The sequence below is a fragment of the Lynx rufus genome, unplaced genomic scaffold (assembly GCF_022079265.1).
Source record: "Lynx rufus isolate CCGP_SWC_20201006 ecotype Redwood Valley unplaced genomic scaffold, mLynRuf1.p SCAF_10, whole genome shotgun sequence".
NCBI lineage: Eukaryota > Metazoa > Chordata > Mammalia > Carnivora > Felidae > Lynx > Lynx rufus.
Genome location: NW_025814824.1, coordinates 30,464,807 through 30,492,370, shown reverse-complemented (window position 1 = coordinate 30,492,370; position 27,564 = coordinate 30,464,807). Strand labels below are relative to the sequence as shown.

The 27,564-nt window shown below is 39.3% G+C and overlaps 1 protein-coding gene across 2 annotated transcripts in view; it reads right to left on the bottom strand.

Moving 5' to 3' along the window:
• HABP4 (hyaluronan binding protein 4) overlaps positions 1 to 27,564 on the bottom strand; it is a 40,797-nt gene that overhangs the window by 12,032 nt on the left and 1,201 nt on the right. For both annotated transcript variants that reach the window (XM_047103144.1, XM_047103151.1), the window contains exons 2-5: positions 22,601 to 22,763; positions 14,854 to 14,994; positions 14,550 to 14,618; positions 5,068 to 5,151 (exon numbers count right to left, since the gene is read on the bottom strand). In XM_047103144.1, coding sequence (XP_046959100.1) covers positions 5,068 to 5,151; positions 14,550 to 14,618; positions 14,854 to 14,994; positions 22,601 to 22,763 — 457 coding nt within the window. The remainder of the gene's footprint in view (positions 1 to 5,067; positions 5,152 to 14,549; positions 14,619 to 14,853; positions 14,995 to 22,600; positions 22,764 to 27,564) is intronic.

The following is a 27,564-nucleotide window of genomic DNA, read 5'->3' as shown; positions in this document are numbered from 1 at the left end:
ATTTGGTCGTGAAAATTAATCCCACAAGTTAGCTCCAATTAATAGCTCCATTTTATAGGTAAGGAAACTGAGGCAGAGTCATATAGCTCACAAACAAAAGAGCCATGTTTCATACCTATACATTCCATCTCCAAAGCCCAGACTCCACCACCTTGAGGGAATAAGAGGACAGAGAAATGCATGGAGACGGAAGAGAGTCAAGATGTGGGCACAGAAAACATACGTAACACCAAACGTCCAAATATCCATTCAGGCAATATCTTTCACCTCAATATATGAAAGGGTGCAGGGAACCAAAAAAAGTGGGTCCTAGAAATAACATTTTATGAACTAAATACTTAACCAGGGCAAGTGGATTTAACCTGACATGTAAGTAACACCTCTTCCTTCCTTCCCAAGTACTGAAATTGAAGTGAATTTCATGCTAAACTTTGAGCTCCTCAGAAATTTGCCATATAAATTTTAAAGAGGTGTTTTCCAGCTTTAAGAAAATTCAACACAGGACAATCTTCATTAAGCAAAAATACTTGGGGCGCCTGGGTGGCGCAGTCGGTTAAGCGTCCGACTTCAGCCAGGTCACGATCTCGCGGTCCGTGAGTTCGAGCCCCGCATCAGGCTCTGGGCTGATGGCTCGGAGCCTGGAGCCTGTTTCTGATTCTGTGTCTCCCTCTCTCTCTGCCCCTCCCCCGTTCATGCTCTGTCTCTCTCTGTCCCAAAAATCAATAAACGTTGAAAAAAAAATTAAAAAAAAAATACTTAGAAATGAATTACAATGAGAAATATTTCATTGCAGATATTTTTGTAATGATGCTTCTTTAACACTCTTTTCATAATGGCTTTTTTATTTTTAAGGAAGAAAGGGAATGTCATTCCATGTTACTGAATAGGAAAGTCCTCAGCAACCCCAGCAGCCCCTCCTCTGCTCACAGAACCAGCAGCTTCTCCCCTGTTCAGTTCTTTGAAGCAAACTTCAAAGCGTTCGTGGCACTTTCAACCGTTCCTACCATTCACTACAGGAAAGAGCATGAATGTCGGTCCCACAACATCTGGTTGCCACTTCTTAGCAAGCCCTTTAACCTCCGTATCTCCATATGAGGATAGTAACAGTATCTCCTCCTTCACTAAAGGGCAGCAAAGGATTGAGGAGTTAAGACATGGAAGCATTTCGAGTTCCTGGCACACAACAAATGCTCTATAAATGTTAGATTTATTCTTATAGTCTTGTAACAAAATACTCCCGAGAAGTTGTCACAAGCATCTTCAGACATGAGGACACCATGTGATTAAGGAACATGCAATACTTCTATGATGAAAGGGGGAAGGAGGGAAGGAAGGAAGGGCACAGCACATATAATTGTCAACAAAACGTGTCCAATCTGAAGAAAATATATCTTCTTCGGGGCGTATGTTTGAATGTAAGTGAGGGTATATTAAATTGATCTATCAGGAAGTTCTAAACTGAGTGGTGCACTGAATATACATTTTGGCTCGGGGTCCAAAGTCTGAGCGTTAGATCAACGTGAGAAAAAGCTGAGATCAGACAGCATCACTATCATATCATCGAATGTACTTCTCAAATACAAACCTAATTCTGAAATTATCACAAACCTGTAACTGCATTACTAGGAATTTTAGTGATAACTTTAAAGTGTGACGGGGCAGTGCGGAGACAAGAATGTCGCAGCGCGGTCGGCCACTGGTCTGCTAGTGTGGCTGCTCGGCCGCGCAGCTCCTGCAGACCTAACTAGATGCTCACTGCCCACTGCAGGCAGTGGAGGGGAGAAAGCGGGCTGGGCTCTCGTGCAGACACGAGACCGCTATCAAACCATCTAGAATTCTGTCTTTCAGAGTAACTGACCGAGAGAACTATTTTGTCTATTTAATATTAGGAAAGCAAGGGTATCTCAATCAATTCCACAGAGTTATGCTATAATTTATTATTCTGCCTTACATAACCTGAATTTGTATAAATGGTTTATTGGCTCAAAAAAGGTACCATTTTTCCTGAAGGGATCTAGTTAACTCACTTTTTCAACATTTATGTAAACTGTTAATCTACTTCCTTAGTTAAATCACTGTCTAAATATTCATATTGTTAATTTCTCTCTTTACTTAAATACACTTCTTGGTTGTTTTGGACAGTAAATTAACAGCTTTCATAATTATCAATCATTGCAGCATTTTACTTTTGCAATAATAATAGCAGATATTTATATAGCATTAACTACATGCCAGGCCCCACTCTGTGACTGACAGACACACACACACACACACACAATCCTTATAACAACCTTATGATGTAGGTACTATTATTATTCCTATTTTACATGTGAAGAAAACTGGAACAGACAGAATAAACAACTTGCCCAAACTAATGAGTGACAGAGCTGAGATTTGAATCCACACTCTGGCTTGGGGTCTGTGCTCTTAACCACTAGACACCTTGCTTCTTGGCAGCTGAAGGATGAGAAGAGTTAAATCAGTGAAGGGGGAAGGGAATTTGGAGAGGTATGGGGTGGGGGGAAAGGCAACAGCACTTGCTGAAGCGCTTTGGCATGTATAGGATGGGGGTAGGGGAAAGGTCCTTGAGAACATGACATAAGGGCAACGTGATGAACCCAGAGAAGGTACACGAGTGGCTGCATTTGAGAGCTCTGCAGGGTATAGACCACGCAGGACCCTGCAGGTCAGGCCAAGGGATAGGAAGAGAACAGCAAGCCATGGGGGGTCTCGCATGAGGGGTGGGTGCATGACAATCAGAATGTCAGTGTGAAAGCCACTGTGGTGCAGAAATGGGCTGGTCCCAGATGAGAAAGCAGGGAGCCCATAAGGAGTTGTGGTGACAGGTTGGATGAGATGATGGTGATGAGCAGAGAGAAGAGAAGGTACAATCACCGGGGCAGGGTGACAGACTGGATTTGGGGAAGGGAGGGGATCAAGAGGAAGGAAGTCTTAAGGATGACTCCTAGGTTTCTGGTTTGTGCAGCTGGATGGATGGTGATGGGCTGCTCCACAAGATGGAAATACCTAATGAAGACAGACTTCTCCTGGACACACGGAGCAGGAGATCTGAAATATCCATGGGGAGATATCCAGAGCAAGCAGCTAGAAACACACACCTGGAGCCCAGGTGGAAGGTGAGAGCCAGAGGTATACATTCTGGAGTTGATACATGAATGATGACCCGAGCTGCAAGGGTACGGGAGATCCTATAAAAGACACTAAAGAGAAGAGGGCCTAAGGCAGAGCCATAAAGAACTTGACATTTTAATTTTTTTTTTTCAATGTTTATTTATTTTTGGGACAGAGAGAGACAGAGCATGAACGGGGGAGGGGCAGAGAGAGAGGGAGACACAGAATCGGAAACAGGTTCCAGGCTCCGAGCCATCAGCCCAGAGCCTGACGTGGGGCTCGAACTCCCGGACCGCGAGATCGTGACCCGGCCGAAGTCGGACGCTTAACCGACTGCGCCACCCAGGTGCCCCAAGAACTTGACATTTTAAATTTCTTTTTTTTTTTTTTTCAACGTTTTATTTATTTTTGAGACAGAGAGAGACAGAGCTTGAACAGGGGAGGGGCAGAGAGAGAGGGAGACACAGAATCGGAAACAGGCTCCAGGCTCCGAGCCATCAGCCCAGAGCTTGACGTGGGGCTCGAACTCCCGGACCGCGAGATCGTGACCCGGCCGAAGTCGGACGCTTAACCGACTGCGCCACCCAGGCGCCCCAGAACTTGACATTTTAAAAGACCAGAAAAATAAGGATGAGTCTGTAGAGGAGAAGCTGAGAGGCAGTGGGAAAACCAGAAGAGTGCAGACATCACAGAAATCAGGGAAAGAAAGCTTAAGAAGAAATCAATAAAGTCAAATGCTTTGACAGGTCAACAAAGATGCAGACGGAAACATCTATTAGGTGTGGAGACATGTGGTGACTGTTTCCAAAGGGCAATGGGGACAGAGCCAGATCTGCAGTGAAGTGAGGCATAAGTGAGAGGGAGGAAGTGAAGGAAGAGTACACACAACCCTGAAAAAAGGCAGCTAAATGAGAATGTGGGGCAAGAGTAGAAGACTTAAAATAGGAGACACCGAGCACGTTTAAACTGTTGATGAAGACCAGAGTTGGGAGGAAGGTAAGCAGACTCATGAGGAAGGAGCTGACTGACGGTGTGAGATTTCCACGCAGTCAGCAGGAGACAGGATTCAAAGCCTGAAGAAGTGGCAGGAGAGATGGTGCCTCTTTCTTATCATGAGGGAAGGAGGCTAGGAGGTATGCAGGCACAGGTGGGTTTGTACCTTTAAGAGCGGGAAGATGATAAACTTCCCAGCTGGTGGCTCTCAATTTCTGTGTGACATAGGAGACAAAGTTACGTCGAGAAAGTAAAAGAGGAGGTGCAGGTACGGGAAGGGTGGGGGAAGAGTAAAGTGGGGACAGTGTCAGGGCTTAGAGGATACAAAGGATGGAATTGGTCATTGTAGAGAGTGGGAGAAAGAATGAGCCCCAGAAAAGGGGACTGATGGGCAGTGTTAAGGGCTCATTTCAGAATGCAGGTGATCAACAATTTACAGGGGTTCCTGTCGGCTCTGCTGTTGTCAGTGCTCAGCTGGCCAGTGCAGGCAGAGAGGGCAGCCAGCCAGTGGTCATCCAGGAGGCAGGTTTTGCTAGCAAGGCACAACAGAAGATCCAGAGGCAAAGGAGGTTAAGGACTGGGCAAGGACGCTAGAGGTGGACCAGGGACCTAAGCTCCATGAAGAAAAGAGGGAGGATGGACACAGAGAGACTAAAGGAACGAGGGTCCTGATAAGAGGGAGAATAATTGCAGTACAGGATGCCGATGGAAAAGAGGTTGTGGGCACTGGATGGGATACTTAAATTTAACTCATTAATTATCATTAATAATCATTCATTAGATTATTTGAATTATTAATTAGTTTGATTATTCATCGATACATTAAGGTCAACCTTCTGTGATATAACAAAAGGCTGAGCTCCTTGTTCGGTGAAGCGCTCTTAGAAATCATTAAGAACAAGGCCAACAACAATTCATGGGAAAAATGAGTAAAACACCCACTTGGCTGGAGATTCCTCCTCCAGGGGGCCTGGGGACTCTTCCACCGCTGTGGTCTCTTCCATTGGTGCAGTCTGCTCCACGTCACTGAAAAGCAGTGAGAATTGCTCTAGTCACACAAATATGTTCACATCAATGCTTTTATATATTCAAGATAGAAAAAAAAAACCAAAACATTCCAATGTCCTTTTTCTTAAGTAAATCTCATTCAAAAAATTACATACACATATAGGTAACCCACATCAAAATAAAAATGACAAAATGTTATCCATTGAAATTATTTTAAAAAATGTTAAAAGTACTTTTAGAAATAGAACTTTCTATGAATGGCCTAAAGTTAAAACAGATTATAAAAGACCAGAACAATTATTTAAGATGCTTACTGTCCTAGGAAATTCCAAATATTAAAAGGGGCCATAAAATTTCTCAACCTGTGCTTTTAAAATGTGTTCAAACTTCAGTGACCATCAATTTAACACAGACTGCTAAATACACAGGATGTTATATATGAACCTCACAGTACCCACAAACCAAAAGCCTACAATAGACACAAAAAATAAAGAGAACAGAATCTAAACATAACATTAAGAAAGTCATCAAATCACAAGGGAAGAAAGAAAAGAAGAAAGGAACAGAAATTAAAAACAACCAGAAAATGATTAACAAAATGATAGTAATACATGCCTATCAATAATTACTTTAAAAAAAAATTTTTTTTTTCAACGTTTATTTATTTTGAGACAGAGAGAGACAGAGCATGAACAGGGGAGGGGCAGAGAGAGAGGGAAACACAGAATCGGAAACAGGCTCCAGGCTCTGAGCCATCAGCCCAGAGCCCGACGCGGGGCTCGAACTCACGGACCGCGAGATCGTGACCTGGCTGAAGTCAGACGCTTAACCGACTGCGCCACCCAGGCGCCCCTATCAATAATTACTTTAAATGTAAATGGATTAAATGCTCCAATAAAAGACACAGGGTGACTGAATGGATAAAGCAAGACCCATCTCTATGCTGCCTACAGGAGACTCACTCACACCTAAAGACACACACGGACAAAGTGAAGAGATGGAAAAAACATTTACCATGCAAATAGAAGCAAAAAAAAAAAAAAAAAGCTGGGGTGGCAATATTTATATCAGACAAAATAGACTTTAAACAAAAACCATAACAAGAGACAAAGGGGATTACATAATGATAAAAAGATCGATCCAAGAAGAGAATGTAACAATTGTAAATATCTCTGCACTTGCCACAGGAGCACCTGAACAAAAAGCAACATTAAACAGACATAAAGGGAGAAATCAACAGTGATATAATAATAGTACAACACTTTAACATCCCACTTACATTAATGGACAAATCATCCAGACAGAAAATCAGTAGCTTTGAAAGACACATTAGACCAGATGGACTTAACAGATATAAAACAAACCATCTCCAAACAGCAGAATACATATTCTTTTCAAGTATGCATGGAACATTCTCGAGGATAAATCACATGGTAGGCCACAAAACACATCCTAATAAATTTAAAAGACTGAAATCGTATCAGGAATCTTTTCTGATCACAACACTATAAAGCCAGAAGTCAATTACAAGAATAAAACTGGAAAAAACACAAACATGTGGATGCTAAGCGACATGCTACTAAAAAACCAATGGGTCAATGAAGAAATCAAAGAGGATATCAAAAATACCTTGACACAAATGAAATGAAAACACCATGGTCCAAAATCTTTGGGACACAGCAAAAGCAGCTCTCAAGGGGAAGTTTATAGTAATCCAGGCCTACCTCAAAAAATAAGAAAAATCTCAAACAATCTAACCCTACACCTAAAGGAACTAGAAAAAGAGGAACAAAGCCCAACATGAGTAGAAGAAAAGAAATAAGATCAGAGAAGAAATAAATGAAATAGAGCCTAAAAACATAATGAAAAGATCCATGAAACTAAGAGCTAATTCTCTGAAAAGACAAATTAAATAAACTTTTAGCCAGATTCATTAAGGAAAAAAAAAAAAAGAGGACTCAAACAAATAAAATCACAAATGAAAGAGAATTTACAACTGACATCACAGAAATACAAAGAATCATTAGACACTATTACAAAAAATTATACACCAAAAAATTGGACAACTAGAAGAAATGGGTAAATTCCTAGAAACATACAATCTTCTAAGACTGAATCAGGAAAAAAAAATCTGTAACTGGCCAATTTCTAATATCAAAATTGAGTTAGTAATCAAAAAAACTCCAGGAGTAGATGGTTTCACAGGTAAATTCTATTACATATTTAAAGAAGAGTTAATACATACTCTTCTCATATCCCAAAAATTAGAAGAGGAAGAAGTATTTCCAAATTAATCCTATGAGGCCAGCATTACCCTCACACCAAACTCAAAACAAAAACAATACAGAAAGAATTACAGACCAATATCCCTGATGAACATTCATGTAAAACTCCTTAACAAAATATTATTAGCAAACAGCATTCAACAACACATTAAAAGGATCATTCACCATAATCTCATTGGACTTATTCCAGGGATGCAAGGATGATTCAATACCTGCAAATCAATCAATGTGATATACTATATTAACAAAATGAAGGATGAAAATGATATGATCATCTCAATAGATGCTGAAAAAGCATTTGACAAAATTCAACATCCATTCATGATAAAAACTCTCAACAAAGTGGGTATAGAGGGAACACACCTCAATATAATAAAGGTCATATATGAAAACTCACAGCTAACATACTCAATGGTGAAAAGTTCAAAGTGTTTCCTCTAAGATCAGGAACAAAACAAGGATGTCCATTCTATCACTTTTATTCAACATAGTACTGAAAGTCCTAGCCACACCAATCAGACCAAAAAAAAAAAAAAGAAGAAGTAAAGGGATCTAAATAGGTAAGAAGTAAAACTGTCACTATTTGCAGATGACATGATACTATACATAGAAAACAGTAAATAACTCACCAGAAAACTATTAGAACTAATAAATGATTTCAGCAAAATTGCAGGATACAAAATTAATCTACAGAAATCTGTTGCATTTCTATACATTAATAACGAACCAGCAGAGACATTACAAAAACAACCCCATTTACAATTACATTAAAGAGAATAGCATGCCTATGAATAAACTGAACCAAGGAGTTAAAAGACCTCTACTCTGAAAACTATAGGACATTGGTAAAAGAAATTGAAGACAACACAAATAAATGAGAAGATATTCTATATTCATGGGTTGGAAGAATTAATATTGTTAAAATGTCCACACTACTCAAAGTAATCTTAGATTCAATGCAATCCCCATCAAAATGCCAATGGTATTTTTCACAGAACTAGAAACAAGCAATCCTAAAATTTGTATGGAACCACAAAAGACCCCAAATAGCCAAAGCTCTCTTGAGAAAGAACAATAAAGCTGAATATATTACAATCCCAGATTTAAAACTATACTACAAAGCTCTATTAACAAAACAGTAGTGGACTGGCATAAAAATAAAGACCATAGATCAATGTAACAGAAGAGAGCACAGAGCTAATCCCATGCTTATATGGTCAATTAATCTATGACAAAGGAGACAATAATACACAGTGGTGAAAAGACAACTTCTTCAATAAGTGGTGTTGGGGAAACCTAAACAGCTACATGCAAAAGAATGAAACTGGACCACTTTCTTACACCATACACAAAAATAAACTCAAAATGGATTAAAGACCTAAATGTAAAAACTGAAACCATAAAATACCCCCACCCCAACAAGAAACCCCCAATCATAGGCAGTATACTCTTAGACATCTGTTTAGCAATATTTTTCTGTATCTGTCTCCTCAGCCAAGGGAAACAAAAGCAAAAAATAGGCTACTGGGACTACATCAAACTAAATAAAAAGCTTTTGCACAGTGGAAGAAACCATTAAAACAATGAAAAGGCAACCTGTTGAATGGGAGAAGATTTTTGAAAATGATATATCGAAAAAGGGGTAAATATCCAAAATATATAAATAATTCATAGAACTCAACACCAAAAAAACTAAGAGTCCGATTAAAATACAGGCAGAGGACTTGACTAGACATATGGTCAACATACATATGAAAAGATGCTCAACACCACTCCTCATCAGGGAAATGCAAAAATCAAAACCACAATGATATATATACCTTTACACCAATCAGAATAGCTAATATCAAAAAGACAAGAAGTAACAAGTGTTGGTGATGATGTGGAGAAAAGGGAATCCTTGTGTACTGCCATTGGGTATGTAAATTGGTACAACCACTATGGAAAATAGCATGGAGGTTCCTCAAACAAAACAGAATTACCATAAGATCCAGTAATGACACCTCCGGGTATTTATTCCCCCTGCCCCAAATGAAAAGACGAATTTTAAAAGATATATGCACCCCTTTTATAATGAAGCATTATTTATAATAGCCAAAGTATGGAAGAAACCTAATTGCCCATTGACAGATGAATGGATAAAATTGTATTATATACATACAATGGAATATTACTCAGCCATAAAAAAGAATAAAGTCTTGCCATTCGCAACAACACGGATGGACCCAAAGGTATTTATGTTAAGTGAAATAAGTCAGACAGAGAAAGATAAATATCCTATGATTTCACTCAAATGTGGAATCTAAATAACAAAACAAATGAAGAAAAAAAAAGACTCAAATACAAAGAACAAATTGGCAGTTCCCAGAGGAGCATGGGGGTGGAGGAGAATGGGCAAAATAGGTAAAGGGGATTAAGAGGTATAAACTTCCCAAAGCAATCTACACATTCAATGCAATCTCAATCAAAATTGCACCAGCATTCTTCTCAAAGTTAGAACAAACAATCCTAAAATTTGTATGGAACCACAAAAGACCTCGAATAGCCAAAGTTATGTTGGAAAAAAAAAAAACAAACCAAGGCGTCACAATCCTGGCGTTTAGCCTCTACTACAAAGTTGTAATCATCAAGACAGTATGGTACTGGCACAAGAACAGACACATAGACCAATGGAATAGAATAGAGAACCCTGAATTGGACCTACAAATGTATGGCCAACTAATCTTTGACAAAACAGAAAAGAGTACCTACCCACTGGAAAAAAGACAGTCTCTTTAGTAAATGGTACTGGGAGAACTGGACAGCAACATGCAGAAGAATGAACTTGGGCCACTTACTTACACCATACACAAAAATAAACTCAAAATGGATGAAAGACCTAAATGTGAGACAGGAAACCATTAAAACCCTAGAGGAGAAAATAGGCAACAACCTCTTTGACCTCAGCTGCAGCAATTTCTTGCTTGACATGTCTCCAAAGGAAGGGAATTAAAAGCAAAAATGAACTATTGGGACCTTATCAAGATAAAAAGCTTCTGCACTGCAAAGGAAACAATCAACAAAACTAAAAGGCAACTGACAGAATGGGAAAAGATATTGGCCAATGACATATCAAATAAAGGGCTAGTATATAAAATCTATAAAGAACTAACCAAACTCCACACCCGAAAAACAAATAATCCAGTGAAGAAATGGGCAGAAGACATGAATAGACATTTTTTCCAAAGAAGATGGCCAACAGACACATGAAAAGATGTTCAATATCACTCAAGGATATACAAATCAGGGAAATACAAATCAAAACCACACTGAGATCAAAACCACATTGAGATACCACCTCACACCAGTCAGAATGGCTAAAATTAACAATTCAGGAAACAACAGATGTTGGTGAGGATGTGGAGAAACGGGAACCCTCTTACACTGTTGGAGGGAATGCAAACTGGTACAGCCGCCCTGGAAAACAGTGTGGAGGTTCCTCAAAAAATTAAAAATCAAACTACCCTACAACCCAATAATAGTGCTACTAGGAATTCATCCAAAGTATACAGGAGTGCTGATTCATAGGGGCACATGTATCCCAATCTTTACAGCAGCACCTTCAACAATAGCCACATTACAGAAAGAGCCCAAATGTCCATCACCTGATGAATGGACAAAGATGTGGTTTGTATATACAATGGGATACTACTTGGCAATGAGAAAGAATGAAATCCTGCCATTTGTAACAACGTTAAAGAAAGACAAATATCATATGTTTTCACTCACATGTGGAACTTGAGAAACTTAAAGGAGGACCATGGGAAAAGGGAAGGGGAAAAATAGTTTCAAAAAAATAGAGTGTCAACGGGGGAGGAGCAGAGAGAGAGGGAGACACAGAATCCAAAGCAGGCTCCAGGCTGTCAGCACAGAGCCTGATGCGGGGCTCGAACCCATAAACTGTTAGATCATGACCTGAGTTGAAGCTGGACACTTAATTTACTGAGCCACCCAGGCACCCCAACATAAGCTATTTTTTAAAAAGCAAAGATAAATTGACCTGTAATAACAGAATTGACTTTCTGCATTTTTTAAAAATGTTTACTTACTTTTGAGGGAGAGAGAGACAGAGTGCGAGAGGGGTAGGGGGAGAGAGAGAGACACACACACACCACAGAATCCGAAGCAGGCTCCAGGCTCTGAGCTGTCAGCACTGAGTCCGACGCGGGTCTCAAACCTACAGACCATAAGATCATGACCTGAGCCGAAGTTGGATGCTTAACTGACTGAGTCACCCAGGTACCCCTACATTTTTTTATTCTCAATGCAAAGCTATTGTAATGAGCTTAAAAGTGAGTTTTTCTATACAAAATTTGAATAATTTTTTTAAGTTAATTTTTTCTATAATCTCTACACCCAATGTGGGAGTCGAACTCACAATCCTGAGATCAACAGTCGTCTGCTCTACTGACTGAGCCAGCCAGGCACCCCAAATAATTATTAATCTTTATTTTTGAAAAAGGTCCTAAATCAAATGCACCCTATGTGTGGAAAGACGTGGCTGGCACTGTGCTTGGCGGAGGCCCTGTCACAAAGGCTGCTTCTGCTCATCAGCCTGACTCCAGCAGGGTCACAGGAGTTTCTGGCATCCAGGAGCCTCAAAATCCAGCAGCAGCAGCACAAATTATTCCAACTTTCTCTTTACTCCCTTGGCAACATAATAAACCAAGGGAATAAAAACCATAGGTTTATTGATAGTTTATAGCTTTCAACAATTAAAAATCATAAAAGGGACTATGTACAAACACCAGCATTCTTAAACTTGAGCAGCTGATTAAAAAAAAGAGAAATCACACATCTCCCTGTGTTGACCTACATTATTTAATGAATAAACATAAAACTAATGTGCTTACGGCTCTTATAGAACCATGTGACCAAAACTACAGAGCAATGAGGTTTCAAAATTAGCAATAATTTATGTTAGCAGATTTTGTTATTTTGTTGAAAGTAAATCACCAATGTTAGATTTACAGAAGAAGATACAGCCCCAGGGCAGATGTATATATTTTGACTTTAGTTAAATGAATGCAGAAAATGCCTGTTTGCACAAGCACATTCCACAAAGTGAATTGAACACCTGAAGGCTTTGTTATCTAGTTCAAATTCAATGAGACTTGAATTACCCAAATCTATGACAGCAGAGAGATTTTAATCGAATGTTAATAAAACCATCTTGCTCTTTGAAATAAAAGTTGGAAGGCACCATTACTGAAAACTGCTTTCGTGTGTGTGTTTCAATTGGTAACAAAGAAATAATATCAGATATTATATGTTTGTAATTACCACAGATGGAGAAAACTCTACTTTTAGGCACTCACTGTCAAACTGCTGAAGAGAAGCATTAACATTGGAAATGGCTCATTGCACCATTTTGAAAACATTCATAAATTTAGTTAGCACTGCCAATGCCTTCAAACAGGAATACTAACTATAGCAAAACCCTCCAGCTTTTAACACACCGTGCAGTGTTTGGCTTCACCAGCCATTAACATCCTTGTTACAGTAGGCTCACCTCTACTCTTTTGTCATTAATCAAAAGCAGCCCATAACTCCACTGTACTGAACTGTTTTCATGATCAAAATCAAAATCTCCACTTATTAAATAAGAAATTTAAGTCTTATTCTATGAGAATCTTTAAATTACAAATTATTACCATCAGAGCTTTGACTTAGTCACTCACAAACCAATCCAAAATGACACGGACATGTGTCATTTTAGCACAAGGACATAAATGCCAGATCACCTGCAGCATACCCAGCTCCTGGTTACTTCATGTTAAAAGGCCAATGCTGACCCCTTAGGGTACATAATTACTTGACGCCAAAATTATTTTAAGTTCCAATGCCAACTGAAATGGAGTGGAGCATTAGATAAGGTGGTAAATCAGATGACTCAGAGGTATTTACTTTTTAAAATATATATCAAAGTAAAATAAAACAAAATTAAAAGATTCATGATTAACAGCCTATGAAACCCCATACTGAGAAACATTCAACAAGTTTCTTTTCCTTTCAAGGACAACACAGATGTGCAAGGGTAGCACATGTAATATTATATTTAGTATTGTTTTGTATGTTTGTCTTTAAGGACAACAATTTCAGAAAAATGAGTTTATGGGGGCGCCAGGGTGGCTCAGTCAGTTAAGCATCTGACTCTTGATTCCAGCTCAAGTCATAATCTCACAGTTTGTGAGTTCAAGCCCTGCGTTGGGCTCTGTGTTGACAGTGCGAAGCCTGCTTGGATTCTCTCTCTCCCCATCTCTCTCTGCCCCTTCCCTGCTCATGCTCTCTCTCTCAAAATAAATAAAGTTTAAAAAAAAGAAGGAAGGAAGGAAGGAAGGAAGGAAGGAAGGAAGGAAGAAGGAAGGAAGGAAGGAAAGAAAAGTAAGTTTATGTAAAAAGCTTATATTCTGGATTCCCTCAAGGCTTCAAAATCGTGGAAAGTCTTTCCTACAACGTGCGCTGGGAGGGATCCATTCCTTGCCTTGTACTGCCCTCAAGTCTTCTTGCTTATTCTTTGCAGACACCAGGAAGGCACTGCCCCTACAGCCATGAAATGACTGAAACAGCAGAACCAAGTACTTCTTCTAAGCAGCAAAACTGGTACAGATCTGAGACACCATGAAACCTCAGAGAAATGTCAGATTTGAACCTTCGGTGAAATCTGTCATTGAGCTTCAACCTGCAAATGATTTCATAAAATCAAGATGCAATGCATATAAGAACTTGGGAAGGTCACAGAAAAATAAAAGTATAGAATATCCAGAAATTTAAAAAGCATTCTGAGGCCTATGCAAATGTAGAGTATCATGTGCTGGGGCATCAGCAAATACACAAATTTGTTTGGCTAAAACAAAAGAACTTTAAAACCACTTTAAAAGTCATTTTCAAATCTAATTGCAACATAACAAACCCACTTTAAAAAGTCACCTCACTAAACAAAAGCCTAAAATCAATCTATACCTAACAGCACACAAGTATAAAGACAATGCAAGCATAGCAGAGAAGACATAACTTTCACAAAAGGAAAATAAAGATCTGGATATTTCCACTTAATTGCAGGTTCACAAAAGGCACACATTTGCACCATACCTGGTATCTTTGCCTGATCCCCAAGTTCGAATTCCACAGCCACCCATGTTGTCTTCAGTTCTGATTGCTCTAGAGAAAGAAAGAATATTCCCTTCAGCTGAGAGCAGGCCTGCAGTCAATTTCCAAATCATAAAAGTTGATCAGAAAAGCCGTCCCAGGATCAGCTCCCTCAGGAATAAGCACACACTAATATCAAGTCAATTCATATTAACACACAACAAACAGATTCATACCGTGTATTACCAAGATCATAAGGCAAAAAAGCAGTTACAGAGGAACTTACATTTTCTCATTCCCACCGTACCTCTCAAAATCTCGTTTCCCTCTCTGGTCAAAACCCTCAAAAGCTCTGTTCCCGGGGCCGCCTCTGCCTCGGCTTCGCATGGCCCCCCTTGGGCCTCCACGGCCTCTCAGTGGTCTGTCTCGATCAAACCTGTCAATGGGTCTAGGAAGAGATGGGTATAATAATAAAAAGCAGTGAACTGGACTGAAGGGCTAAGGCTTTTTTGAGAAAAAAAATTCTAGGAGGACATCATGGCTATAATATATTGGAAAGAATGGTAGCTTGAATAATAAAGTAATAATTAACTTTTACTGAATAATACTACTGAGGCATTGTTCTGAGCACTTCATCATATATAATTCTCATAAACAGATGTATAATATACAGCTATTATCCACAGACAATGAAACTGAGGCACAAAGGAGGTAGGTAACTTGCCCAAGGTCATACAGCTGCTAGGTGAGGAAGCCAGACCAGAGAAGCAGGTCCTGGGCAGGTCTTGCTAATCTGTGGAGGGGTACCCCTTTCTCTGGAGGTTTATTCCAGCTCTAATATTCAATATTTAAATTAAATTTGGAATGTTTTGTATAAGAGAAATAGGAAACTTCAAATTATGCCCCTCCCAAACCTCCCTCTCCCAAACACACAGTCAGTGACATTTGGGGCTAAAAGTACTAACCTGCAACAACCTCAATTCTCTTCCTCTTGCCCCACACACACCTCCAAGGACAGCTGAAGCTTTTTGTTGTTAAAGCCAATAGCAACTTTTGTCTTTATGTCATTTGACCCCTATTCATCATTTGACACCGCTGACCACTAATTTTCCTCAACCTTTCCTTGCCTTGTCCTTAAACACTTATTTTTGTAATAGGTCATACTCAAACATGGTACAAAATTCACAAGATACTCACTCCCCTTGCTTCTTAGGCCCCCAGTTCCATTTTTCAGAGGAAGGCACCTCCAGAGTCACATCAAGGGACACGTTCTGTATCTTGCCTCTTTCACTTAACTAGTCTTGATGCTCTCCACACAGCTGCCTCCCTCGTTCTTCTGGATACTCGTTTTTCCTCACAGGTGCTCACATTCCTGACTTCCCATCCCAGGCACACACTGTCCTCATCTCTATGCTATTGCTACGTGACCCTCATTCATGTGACCCTGCATCTCTCACTGGGGTCTCTGATTCCAGGCCACAAAGCCAGTTACTTCCTGGACATGCCCTCTGTCCACACCCTGGCACTGCAGATACATGACCAACACTGACCCCTTGGCTCCCGTTATGGTCCCTAACTCACAGCATCAAACTACCTGAGCCAAGAACCAGATGTCTTCTATACTCCCTTCCTCTGCCACATCCACTGGGACCAAGGCCTAACCACCCACGCACTCCTCTTCACACCCATTCTCAGCCATGTCTCTGGTCACCATCACTTTTTATGAGGACTTGCCTTTCTTCCATTAGACTCAAAGCTACTGCAGCAAGGACCACATCTTTTCACCATTACAACCTTAGTTTAATAAGACAGATTATATATTTTTAATTTGTCAAGACTTTAAAAATATTTAAAATTGTAACAAATTACTTACTGAACTCTAGTGGCATTAGTGACTCAAACACCAAAACTAGAGGTATGTTCTAGTCTATGGTCATGGCTGAAATTGTTACATTAAAAAGCTACCGTCTGGGGCGCCTGGGTGGCTCAGTCGGTTGAGCACCTGACTTCGACTCAGGTCATGATCTCACACTCATGGGTTTGAGCCCCGTGTCGGGCTCTGTGCTGACAGCTCAGAGCCTAGAGTCTTGCTTTGGATTCTGTGTCTCACTCTCTTTTTGCCCCTCCCCCACTCTCACTCTGTCTCTCTCTCTTCTCAAAATAAATAAACATAATAATAAAAAAATTATTTAAAAAAAGCTACTGTCTGATGGTGGGTAAAAATATATAAAACTCTCTATTATCCTTACTCAAAAAGATAAAAAAACACAGAAGCACCAATCATTAACTTTATGCCAGTCTCTTATAAGAAACATCATCCTAAATAAAGTCTCCAGGTTGGGTGTTCTACCTCCCACCTCTCCCATTCCCGACTAAAACAGAGATTATTATAAAATCTATTCCCATTACAATAAATACCTAGAGCAGAGTTCTAAAACAATAACAAAAATGTAACAATAAATTCTTAACAAGGAAGTTGGACAGGGTCATAAGAGAAAAAAAGTCTACCTAAATATTGAGAGGAAATGAAACACCAAAACATACATGGAAAATAATGTCAACAGTCAAAATTGGGTCTAAATTTACATGAAATCTAGATCAGATACCAACAAAACAACAAAGGCATTTAAAATATAATAGTGATTGAAACCGACCCTAAAAATAGCCCTGTGTGTTCTGGGGTTTATTTTAATCCCTTAAGCCTCTTTTTTTTTTTTAGTGGTTTTTTAAAAAAAATGTTTATTTTAGAGATAGAGCATGAGCAGGGGAGAGAGGCGGGGAGGGAAAGAGAGAGAGTGAGAGAGTGAGAGAGAGAGAGAGAGAGAGAGAGAGAGAGAGAGAGAGAGAATCTTAAGCAGGCTCCACGCTTAGCACAGAGCCCAATGCAGGGCTCAAACCCATGACCCAGGGATCATGATCTGAGCCATAACCAAAAGTCCAACACTCAACTGACTGAATCACCCAGGTGCCCCTAAAACATTTTTTTTTTCTTTACTCCACAGGTTACCCACATCCTTATCCCCATATTCTCAGGACACCTGGGTGGCTAAGTCAGTGAAGTGTCCGACTCTTGATTTCAGCTCAGGTCATGATCTCATAGTTCATGAGCTCGAGCCCCGTGTTGGACTCTGTGCTGACAGCCTGGAGCCTGCTTGGGATTCTCTCTCTCTGCCCACCGCCCCCCCCCCCCCGCTCATTTGTGCACTCTCTCTCTCTCACAAATACACTTTAAATATATATATTCTCAATTGCTTCTTGCTTATAAAATATACCCTCTTTGTGCTCATGTTGGCAGCACATATACTAAAAATTAGAACGATAAAACATATCCTCTTTTTATTCAGGCAAGGGAGCATTGAGAAATCCTGTATCCACTTAGGAATCTTTATTTGTTATGTACTCACAAGGAAAAGGATGGAAAATAACATTTCAGCCAAGCACCATGCTTTACATCCCTGTAATCCACTCTCCAACAACAATCCTAATTAAGTAGGCATGAGTACCTGTTTTACAGATAAAGGGAATGATGTTTGTGGAGGGGAGAATGGGGAATTAGTGTTTAATGGGTACAGAGTTTCAGGTGGGGAAGATAAAAATGTTCTGAAGATGGATGATGGGGATGGTTGCACAACAATATGAATGTACTTCATGCCACCGTACTATCACACATTTATAAGTGGTTAAAATGATACATTAAAAAAATTTTTTTAATGTTTATTCATTTTTGAGAGAGAGACAGGGTGAGAGTGGGGCAGGAGCAGAGAGAAAGAGAGAATCCAAAGCAGGCTCCAGGCTCTAAGCTGCCAGCACAGAACCCAATGTGGGGCTTGAACCCATGAACCATGAGATCGTGACCTGAGCTGAAGTCAGACACTTAACTGATTGAGCCACCCAGGTGCCCCTAAAATGGTACATTATGTTACCTATATTTTACCCCAATTTTTCTCAACTATTTCCATATGAGGAGGAAAAAAAAGTTAAACATCTGAGTAAGTGATTCTTTCAGAACTGGAACTGACTTTGAATGACCAGCACTAAACTTCAAGAAGAGCCAAAGAAAGAGTCAAAATATATCCAGACAGAGGTAGGCTAATTTCCTAATAGCCTATGTTCAAAGAATTCACTTAGGTTCATCATTTGGAGCCTAAAGAAAAATTCCTTATACATTAAAAACAGTGATCTGGAAGTGTCCTGGTTGATCTCTGCACCTGAGCCACATGGACAGTTACTCCCAGCACCACTTATGACACCGCTTTGATGTGAAAATATGTGTTCTGCTTTAGTGGAATAAAAATCACATGAGCTGGCTGTGACCACAATAGCCATCACTGAAACTCCGGGTTTTTGTTTCCTCATCCATAAATTGAGAGGACTGAATTAGACAGTCTGTTAAGATTATCAAGATTCAATAATTCTGCCCAATAAATATGTATAGGTATCACAGAAATGCAAGGTGACACCATTTTTCACTATCAAATAAGCCAAGATCAAAGTTTATTATATTCAACTCTGCAGAAAGAGCTAGGAGAAATGCTCTAGATTGTTAGTGACAGAGTAAATGGACAGGTTACTAAGACAGTGATTGGTCACTACATATCAAAAGATCCCCCTGACTCCAATTTGTTTTCACACTACATGCACCCATCCAAACTTGCATTGAAGCACAAACTGGGTCCCAGGTTTTAATATATGACACCCAGCTGAGAACCACTGCTTTATGGCCCTAACTGGGGTTCCCATTTCTAGAACTTCCATCTAGAGAAGGTCCAACACTAAGGAAATTATTACACTGTACTGCATCCACAACAGCTCATAATAGAGCCATTAAAAATGTTTACCAGGGCGCCTGGGTGGCTCAGTCAGTTAAGCGTCCAACTTCGGCTCAGGTCACGATCTTACAGTTCATGAGTTTGAGCCCTGCATTGGGCTCCATGATGACAGCTCAGAGCTTGGAGCCTGCTTCGGATTCTGTCTAGCCCTCTCTCTCTGGCCCTCTCCCACTTGTGCTCTGTCTCTCTCTCTCTCTCTCAGTCTCAAAAATAAGTAAAAACATTAAAAAAAACGTTTACCAAAAATTCACAGGGCAGCTGGGTGGCTCAGTCAATTAAGCATCTGACTCTTGATTTTGGCTCAGGGCATCATCTCATGGTTGAGTGATCAAGCTCCATGACAGGTTCTGCACTGAGCGTAGAGTCTGCTTAGGATTCTCTCCCTCCTGATCCCTCTGCCCCTCCCCCACTTGCAAATGCTCTCTTTCAAAAAAATTTAAAAGAAAATGTTTACCAAACATTGTTAGTGACATGGAAATGACTTTGACCATGTCAAATGGAAAAAGAAAGAATATAAAGCACTCAGTATATATGTATTATCATCTTAATATTTAAGTATATCTATGTATTAAAAAAAAGGAAAAAATTAGTCCAAGTGTTAAAAGTAATTACCTTAAATGGTAAGATAAGTGGCTTTAATTTTCTTTATAATTGTATGCATTTTCTAAACTATCCAAATTGTCTTATGGATCTTTATTAATAGAAGAGTACTTTTTAAGAAACTAAGGAAAATATCTTTTCTGATAGCACATGATTTATCAAAAATAATTTCACATTTCCTTGAAAGTAAAACTTCCCTCCATATACCTAACATGATACACTGTGAAGGACACAAGACCTCACTTGTGTGGTATTCCTGCCAAAGTGCATGACATTGTTCCAGACAAACTCGGTTCTGAGCTGTTGTACAAAATAACTGGTCCTTCCTCTTCCGACATGTCAAAGTCAAAGATAAAGGAAGAGTAAAGAGCTGTTCCAAATGAAAGACGACTAAATGCAGTGCACACTCTGGACTGGATCCTGAACCAGGCATTTTTTTTCTTTTGCTAAAAGGACATTATAGGACAACTGGTGAAATTTGAGTACTCTGTAGATTACATGATATAGAGAATTAGATAATAGTAATGTATCAAGGTTAATATGTTTGATAATTGTACAATGTTTTTAGGAAATACATTTAAAGTATTTAGGGATAAAGAGGTATTTCTGCACTTTACTCTTTTTAAATTTTTTTTTAGTGTTTATTTTTGAGAGAGAGAGAGAGACAGAGCATGAGTGGGGGAGGGGCAGAGAGAGAAAGGGAGACAGAATCCGAAGCAGGCTCCATGCTCTGAGCTGTCAGCACAGAGCCGGATTCGGGGCTCAAACCCACGAGCTGTGAGATCATGACCTGAGCTGAGGTCAGACGCTCAACCGACTGAGCCACCCAGGCGCCCCATCTTCACTTTAAATGTCAAAGAAAAAAGGTGTGTGTGTGTGTGTGTGTGTGTGTGTGTGTGTGTGTGTGTGTAAGGGAAGGAGAGAGGCAGAGAGAGGGAGGGGGTATGATAAAGCAAATGTTAACAGTTAGGGAATCTGGATGAGGGTATATGGGAATTCTGTGTATAATTCTTGCAACTTTCTATAAATCTGAAGTTTTCATTTTTTTTTTTACATTTCTTTATTTTTGAGGGACAGAGTGAGACAGAGCGTGGGCAGGGGAAGGGCAAAGAGAGAATGAGACAGAATCTGAAGCAGCTTCCAGCTCTGAGCAAGCAGTCAGCACAGAGCCTGATGCGGGGCTTGAACCCATGAATCATGAGATCATGACCTGGGCCGAAGTCGGACTGAGCCACCCAGGCACCCCAATAAATCTGAAGTTATTTTTAAAGAAAAAAGAAAAATCCCTCCATAATCCCATATCCCACTCTACCCCTATCCTCATGTATGACTTCACTTAATAGGCATCATTTTGTGTTAACATATACTCATCCTTTTAAAAGACTCATAGTTTTGCTACTAAAAAAAGCTGGAAACATGAGTTTGTGCTTTTGAGCTATAATTTCCTTATTTCCACAGAATAAATCCCTGAAGTGAGAAAAAAAAAATACACATATGCTTCCCCAAATAAGCAGCTCTGATCCAGAAGTCTTTCTGTAAGCAAGCAGACTATGGCCATTACACAGCAAAATTGAAGTACTCTCCAAAAATAGCAGAATTAAGCCTTTCTCTAACCCTCACGCTCCAATATGGTGGCAGATACACTAGCCTGATGTTCTCAATATGTAATTTCTAGGGAATACATCTGTGGGAGTATGCCCACCAGCTGCTCAGCCTTCTCAGACTGAGCTACTCTTTGCTGGACTTCTGGAGGTCTTTTGGGGGAAGGGGTGGTGTTTTAATGAGGTGGTGTTTTAATGAACATAGTTTTTACATGTCCTTTGGTTAAAACTTGTAGCCAGGATCCTAAATGGAATCAATAGTCAAGAACTTGGAATACTTTGGGAATAACGGCTCCCTTGACATTAAACTGTTGACGGCTAATAGTGTCAACGTACACTATTCTAGTCTCCTTTAGCCTTTTTTTTTTAACCTATTTTCCTTTAAATGTGATTCACAAGTTGTTTCAGTTTAATCTAAACTCAATGCTATGAAGGTTGAATAATTTAACACAAACTTTAGGCAGTAAGCATCTGTCTTGTTAGGGCCAAGCATAAGACACAAAGAACCGCTACGTGTGTACAGGCAGGCACGGGTGGTCAGGAGCGGTGTCAGGCTGCACCAGCCCAAAACTACCTTCCAGATCAGAGCACTTTCTAGAAGAAGGTATGGCAGCCATAAATTGGTTTTATACACTGTATCAGTTTTTCTGAAAATCTCATCATGATAGCCAAGTGACCTAACCATGGGGCTAGGAACTTGTTTAAATTTGTTAGTAATCTAAATTAGTAATGTTAAATCAAAACCATAATTATGCTTAGCTTCAACTGCAAAAGAAAATTTAACCAGTTTAACAGACTCCTGTGTAGTTTTTTTCTTTACAAGAGTGCTTTGTGTAGTTACCAATAAATAACTCATTTTTCACCTTACATCATTTCCTGAACCAAGACTTAAGGTCACCCAAGAAATAAATGGAAGATCCTTCCTGTGTCACCTAAAGTGACTGCCAAGGTTGCAAAGGTTAACAGTTCTAGTAAAACCCTCCTGGTTCCCCCCACCCTCTTGACCAAGGTCTGCAGTACGTACTTTTCATCCGTGAACTTCTCAGATGTAAAGTCTGCCTGTCTCTCGCTCTCATAGGGTCGATATTCCCTGTAGGATCTCCGCTCTGCTCTGTCAAGTGTCACCTCCGTCCCCCGGCTGTCATTCCATCCCTGCTGCTCCCCTCTTCTAGGAGCTCGCTTCTGGCCTGCCAAATCAGAAGGGACAGCTGGGACACCAGGTCCATGAAAGCACACCTACAGGGAGTTTTATATTCCACTTTTCTAGAAGTCAACATCATAGGAAAATCCAGGAAGTTTGGAAACGTTCAGAGAAGAAAAAAGTTATGGATATCATCGTAGCCCACAGTCAACTACCATCGACCCTTGAACAACACAGGTTTGAAGTGCATGGGCCCACTTACAGAATTTTTCAGATGCAGTACAGAAGTGTAAATGTATTTTCTCTTCCTTATAATTTTAATAACGTTTTCTCTTCTCTAGCTTATCTGCCCTACGAATATATACTACATATACAAAATAAATGTTAATTGACTATTACTGGTAAGGCTTCCAGTCAATAGTAGGCTACTAGTAGTTAAGTTTTTGGGAAGTTCAAAGTTATATGTGGATTTTCAACTGCACGGCTTGAAACCTGGTTTCAACCTAACCCCCTGGTTGCTCAAGGGTCAACTGCACTTCCTCATAAAACTTTTAAGATACTTAGGTTTTCTTTCCCTTCTGTCCTAGAAAATATAAGATAAACTACACCAACCAACCTATAATTACAGGTAACTCACAATGACTGTGACAGCTATGGATACACACATTTGCTAAATTAACTACAGTTGTCAACAGCAGTTTTATTAAAACATGGTAGCTACACTCCATACAGAATATTAAAGGATAAATGCCCTGTATGTCAGATTGTACTTTCAGATAAACTATGGTTTATCATTGGCTACTAAGGTTTTCGTTTCTAAATACAGTTCTGTACTGCTGTTATCTTTTTTTGTTTGAAAACAGATTTTCCTGCTCTCTTGATCTTTGATGGAATTTATACATTTATGATCATACTTTTCAATATGAGGCCAAACTGCTATCTACCAACTGATCCAAGGGACAGCACTGGAAGGGGGCATCTCTCGTTCACAGAAAGGCCAGCACCCAGCCAGGGCCACTCCAGGCCTCTCTCTCACTTTACTCCTCTCTAGTTTTTTTTTTTAATTTTTTTTTTCCAACGTTTATTTATTTTGGGGACAGAGAGAGACAGAGCATGAACGGGGGAGGGGCAGAGAGAGAGGGAGACACAGAATCGGAAACAGGCTCCAGGCTCTGAGCCATCAGCCCAGAGCCCGACGCGGGGCTCGAACTCCCGGACCGCGAGATCGTGACCTGGCTGAAGTCGGACGCTTAACCGACTACGCCACCCAGGCACCCCTACTCCTCTCTAGTTTTGATGCTTTAAAAATTTTAAGCAGAGTCTATGTCTGAAAGCAGCTAACACTTGGTAAGTACGTTGTAAGGAATTTTGTCACTTCTTAAATCATCTTCTAAAAATGCATCTTATTTTTCTTAAAAAAAAAGATATTTAAAAGCTCTCCATCTCAAACATGATGTACCATTTTTATTACAGTAGCTTCGATTTTCCTTGGTATAATTTATACCCTTCACATTGGTTGTATGACTATCAAAAATTTTTTTTAATGTTTATTTTTGAGAGACAGAGAGAGCACGCATGAGCAAGGAAGGGGTGGGGGTGGGGTGGGAAACAGAGGATCTGAAGTGGGCTTTGCGCTGACTGCAGAGAGCCTAAATGCGATGTAGGGGCCCATGAGATCATGATCTGAGCCAAAGTTGGATGCTTAACCAACTGAGCCATCAAAATATTAAATGTATTTGAAGTAATGAATAATTTTTAAAGTCCTGGATTCCTCTCTTAGACAGATATATGTAACTCTTAAGGAATATATGTTTACACATATTTTTCTGTCTTCCTACTGAATAGCTTCTATCTGAACTTTGTACTGGGCACATGTACATAGTAACATAGTTCCAGTATCTTACTGATTCCATTTTAAAGCAGAAGTCAAGTCTGTGACACCACAAACATAAAATTGTGCAATTTATTACTTGTTAACATAAAGTATTTTTTCAATGTGAAAAGTTCCACAATAAATCTAAGTTCAGTCTTAAGTTAATGTCCCTTAAATCGGATTTGCATCCTGTACTGATGTTACAATCTGAGCTTGTGACGTGTTTGGGAAATGGGAAAGATGTTATCTTTCTGATAATAGATCATTGTTTCTCTTGCAGAAACAAAACAGAGTGACACTTGTCCCGGAAGTATGCAATGCCAAATGAGGGCAGGTAATAGAGATCAAATTTGGAATGTGAGGTAGAAAATGTTATTTTGGAAGTTTATTATCTAACAAGTTGAAAATTGTAATAGAGTATGACATAACAGCAATCAGCTGATATGTCAATAGTGACAATACTTTTCCTTCAATGCAAAAACATTATTTTAATACAGCTTCAAATTTCCTATTTATAACCTATCTTTAAATAAAACCTGGGGCACCTGGGTGGCTCAGTCAGTTAAGTGTCTGACTTCGGCTCAGGTCATGATCTCATGGTTTGTGGGTTCATGCTCCGCATCAGGTTCTGTGCTGACAGCTCAGAGCCTGGAGCCTGCTTTGGATTCTGTGTCTCCCTCTCCCCCTGCCCCTCCCCTGCTCACGCTCTCTCTCTCTCAAAAATAAATAAACGTTAAAAATTAAAAAAAAAAACCTTTAGTATCTCCACTCCGCTACAAAATTACTTAGGAGCTTATCCTACCTCTTTGCTTCCTCAAGGTTGTTGTTTTTTTTTTTTTTTTTTATATTGTATTAAATTTGGAGTTCACCATTCAAAACTTAAAATGACATTTACTGCATACTTTATATTAAAACTTCTTCCAAAGTTTTGGTGTACAAACTTAAAAAATAAAATTTTAAAAATTATATAGGGGCACCTGGGTGGCTCAGCTGGTTAAGTGTCCAACTCTTGATCTGGTCTCAGGTCATGCTATCATGGTTCATGAGATCGAGCCATACTTGGGGCTCTGCACTGACAGCAGGGAACCTGCTTAGGATTTTCTCTCCCTCTCTCTCTGCTCTTCTCCTGCTCATGTGCACACACATGTGTGCACTCTCTCTCTCAAAACAAACATTAAAAATACCATTAAATGTAACTGGATATTTATTAGAATAATTATGAATACACTGCAAACATCTGTCTCCCCAAAACCCAAAGATAAAAGGGGTCCAGTTTTCCCCCCACAATTTAGTGCTAAGCGATCAAGATTGCAACTGAACCTAGTTTGTTTTTCTGTGCTGGGTCAGCAGCTCCAAGTGGATAATGCAAACACTGAATTTCTCTAGCCCTTTCCAATAAAACGCTGGCACATGCTGTCTGATCACTGATCTAAACCCAAGCCCATATGAAGGGGCAGAATACAATAAAATTTACAGTAAGATTTCCTACAAAACAAAGTTGAGCTTTCACTCAAAGACAATAGTTCTGAAAGGCTAGGAAAAGCAAAGCTGAAAACAGTCTCTGTAGATTTCAGTAACGAGTTTATAAAACAAGGCTCACCCAAGGGTTAAATATTGAAGGGCATTAAAAACCTCTGTTTCCATGGGAAAATCTTGTGATTTCCACATTCACATCCAAAAATATTTCCATTATATGTCAAACATGTTTTGACTTTGATTCTTCTCTACACTGAGCATTCATTTATAATATTCTAACTAAATTGAAAATTTTGAATGTTAGAAAGGTACAGTCCATATTAATTAGGGCTACAAAACCTTGAGAGAGTAGCTCTCTATAAATTTAGTACTAACTACATAAATGGAAATTAATGAGCTGTTTGCTCCTGAAATAACATTTACCTGAAAAAGAACCAGGATGACAAAATTTCCATCCTACCTACAAAATTAACTAAGAATCTTTAATATAGATCTCAAAACCCAGGTCATCTGGACTATGAACAATTGACAGAAAAAAGTTATAAACCCACTAGATTACAATGCTAAGTGAAACAAGCAGGCTGCAACTCAGTTTACATATCATTTAAATTTAGAAAAAAAGAAATAGCTCTGTTTGTACATAAATACAAGGTGTTAACCAGTAATAAAAATAGATTTTTGCTTTACTTCATACATTTCAGAATTGTTCAAAATTTACAAAAATTTTATAAATTTTTGTTATAAGATAAAAATTCATGATTTTTAATATTAAAAAGGTTAAAAAGCAGTATATTAACAGCACTAACTGCAGTTTCACACTACTTTAAAGGATAAAATACATTATTTTCATCTGTTAAAAAGAAAAGGGAGAGGAAAAGCTTAGCCTTAGTCAATTCTTTCATTACTGTATCTAAATAGATTTATGAGAAAAATCAGAACACAAAACGTACAATATATCTCACGTCTCATTCACTGTTTAAATAGGCTCATAAATGTGCTGGCCTACTAGCATGGGGTCTTAAAATATCCAAAAGCATTGAAAATAATTTTCAATATCTTTATTATAGTGACTTGATTTTCTATTTCTCAGGGGATATTGCTGGACTGAAGTTTTCACAGACAAAAGTAGAGCAAACATTACCTAGCTGCACGAGTCAAAGACCCAACACTTAAATCAGAGTTGTAATCTCAGGGCTGGGATGCACAACTGTCATCAAGCAAGGAACAAGCCAGCAAAGCCCAGTTGAATACAATGCCAAACACTGGCTCAAGTGGTCGAATGACACATCTTAATCTTAACACTCTTTTTAAGCAAACCTTAGGACCACTGCTTTATTTTAGGAAAACAGAGGAAATACAGGTGGAGTCTTACAGACTATGAACTGATGCAGTTCAGGTGATTAACGACTCTTAGGTACCCTCCCTCGCTGGATGCGGACAGTGGTACCTGGCTAAATAGGTTGTGGGGAACTTTGAATATTCTTGTTTAAAAGGGTTA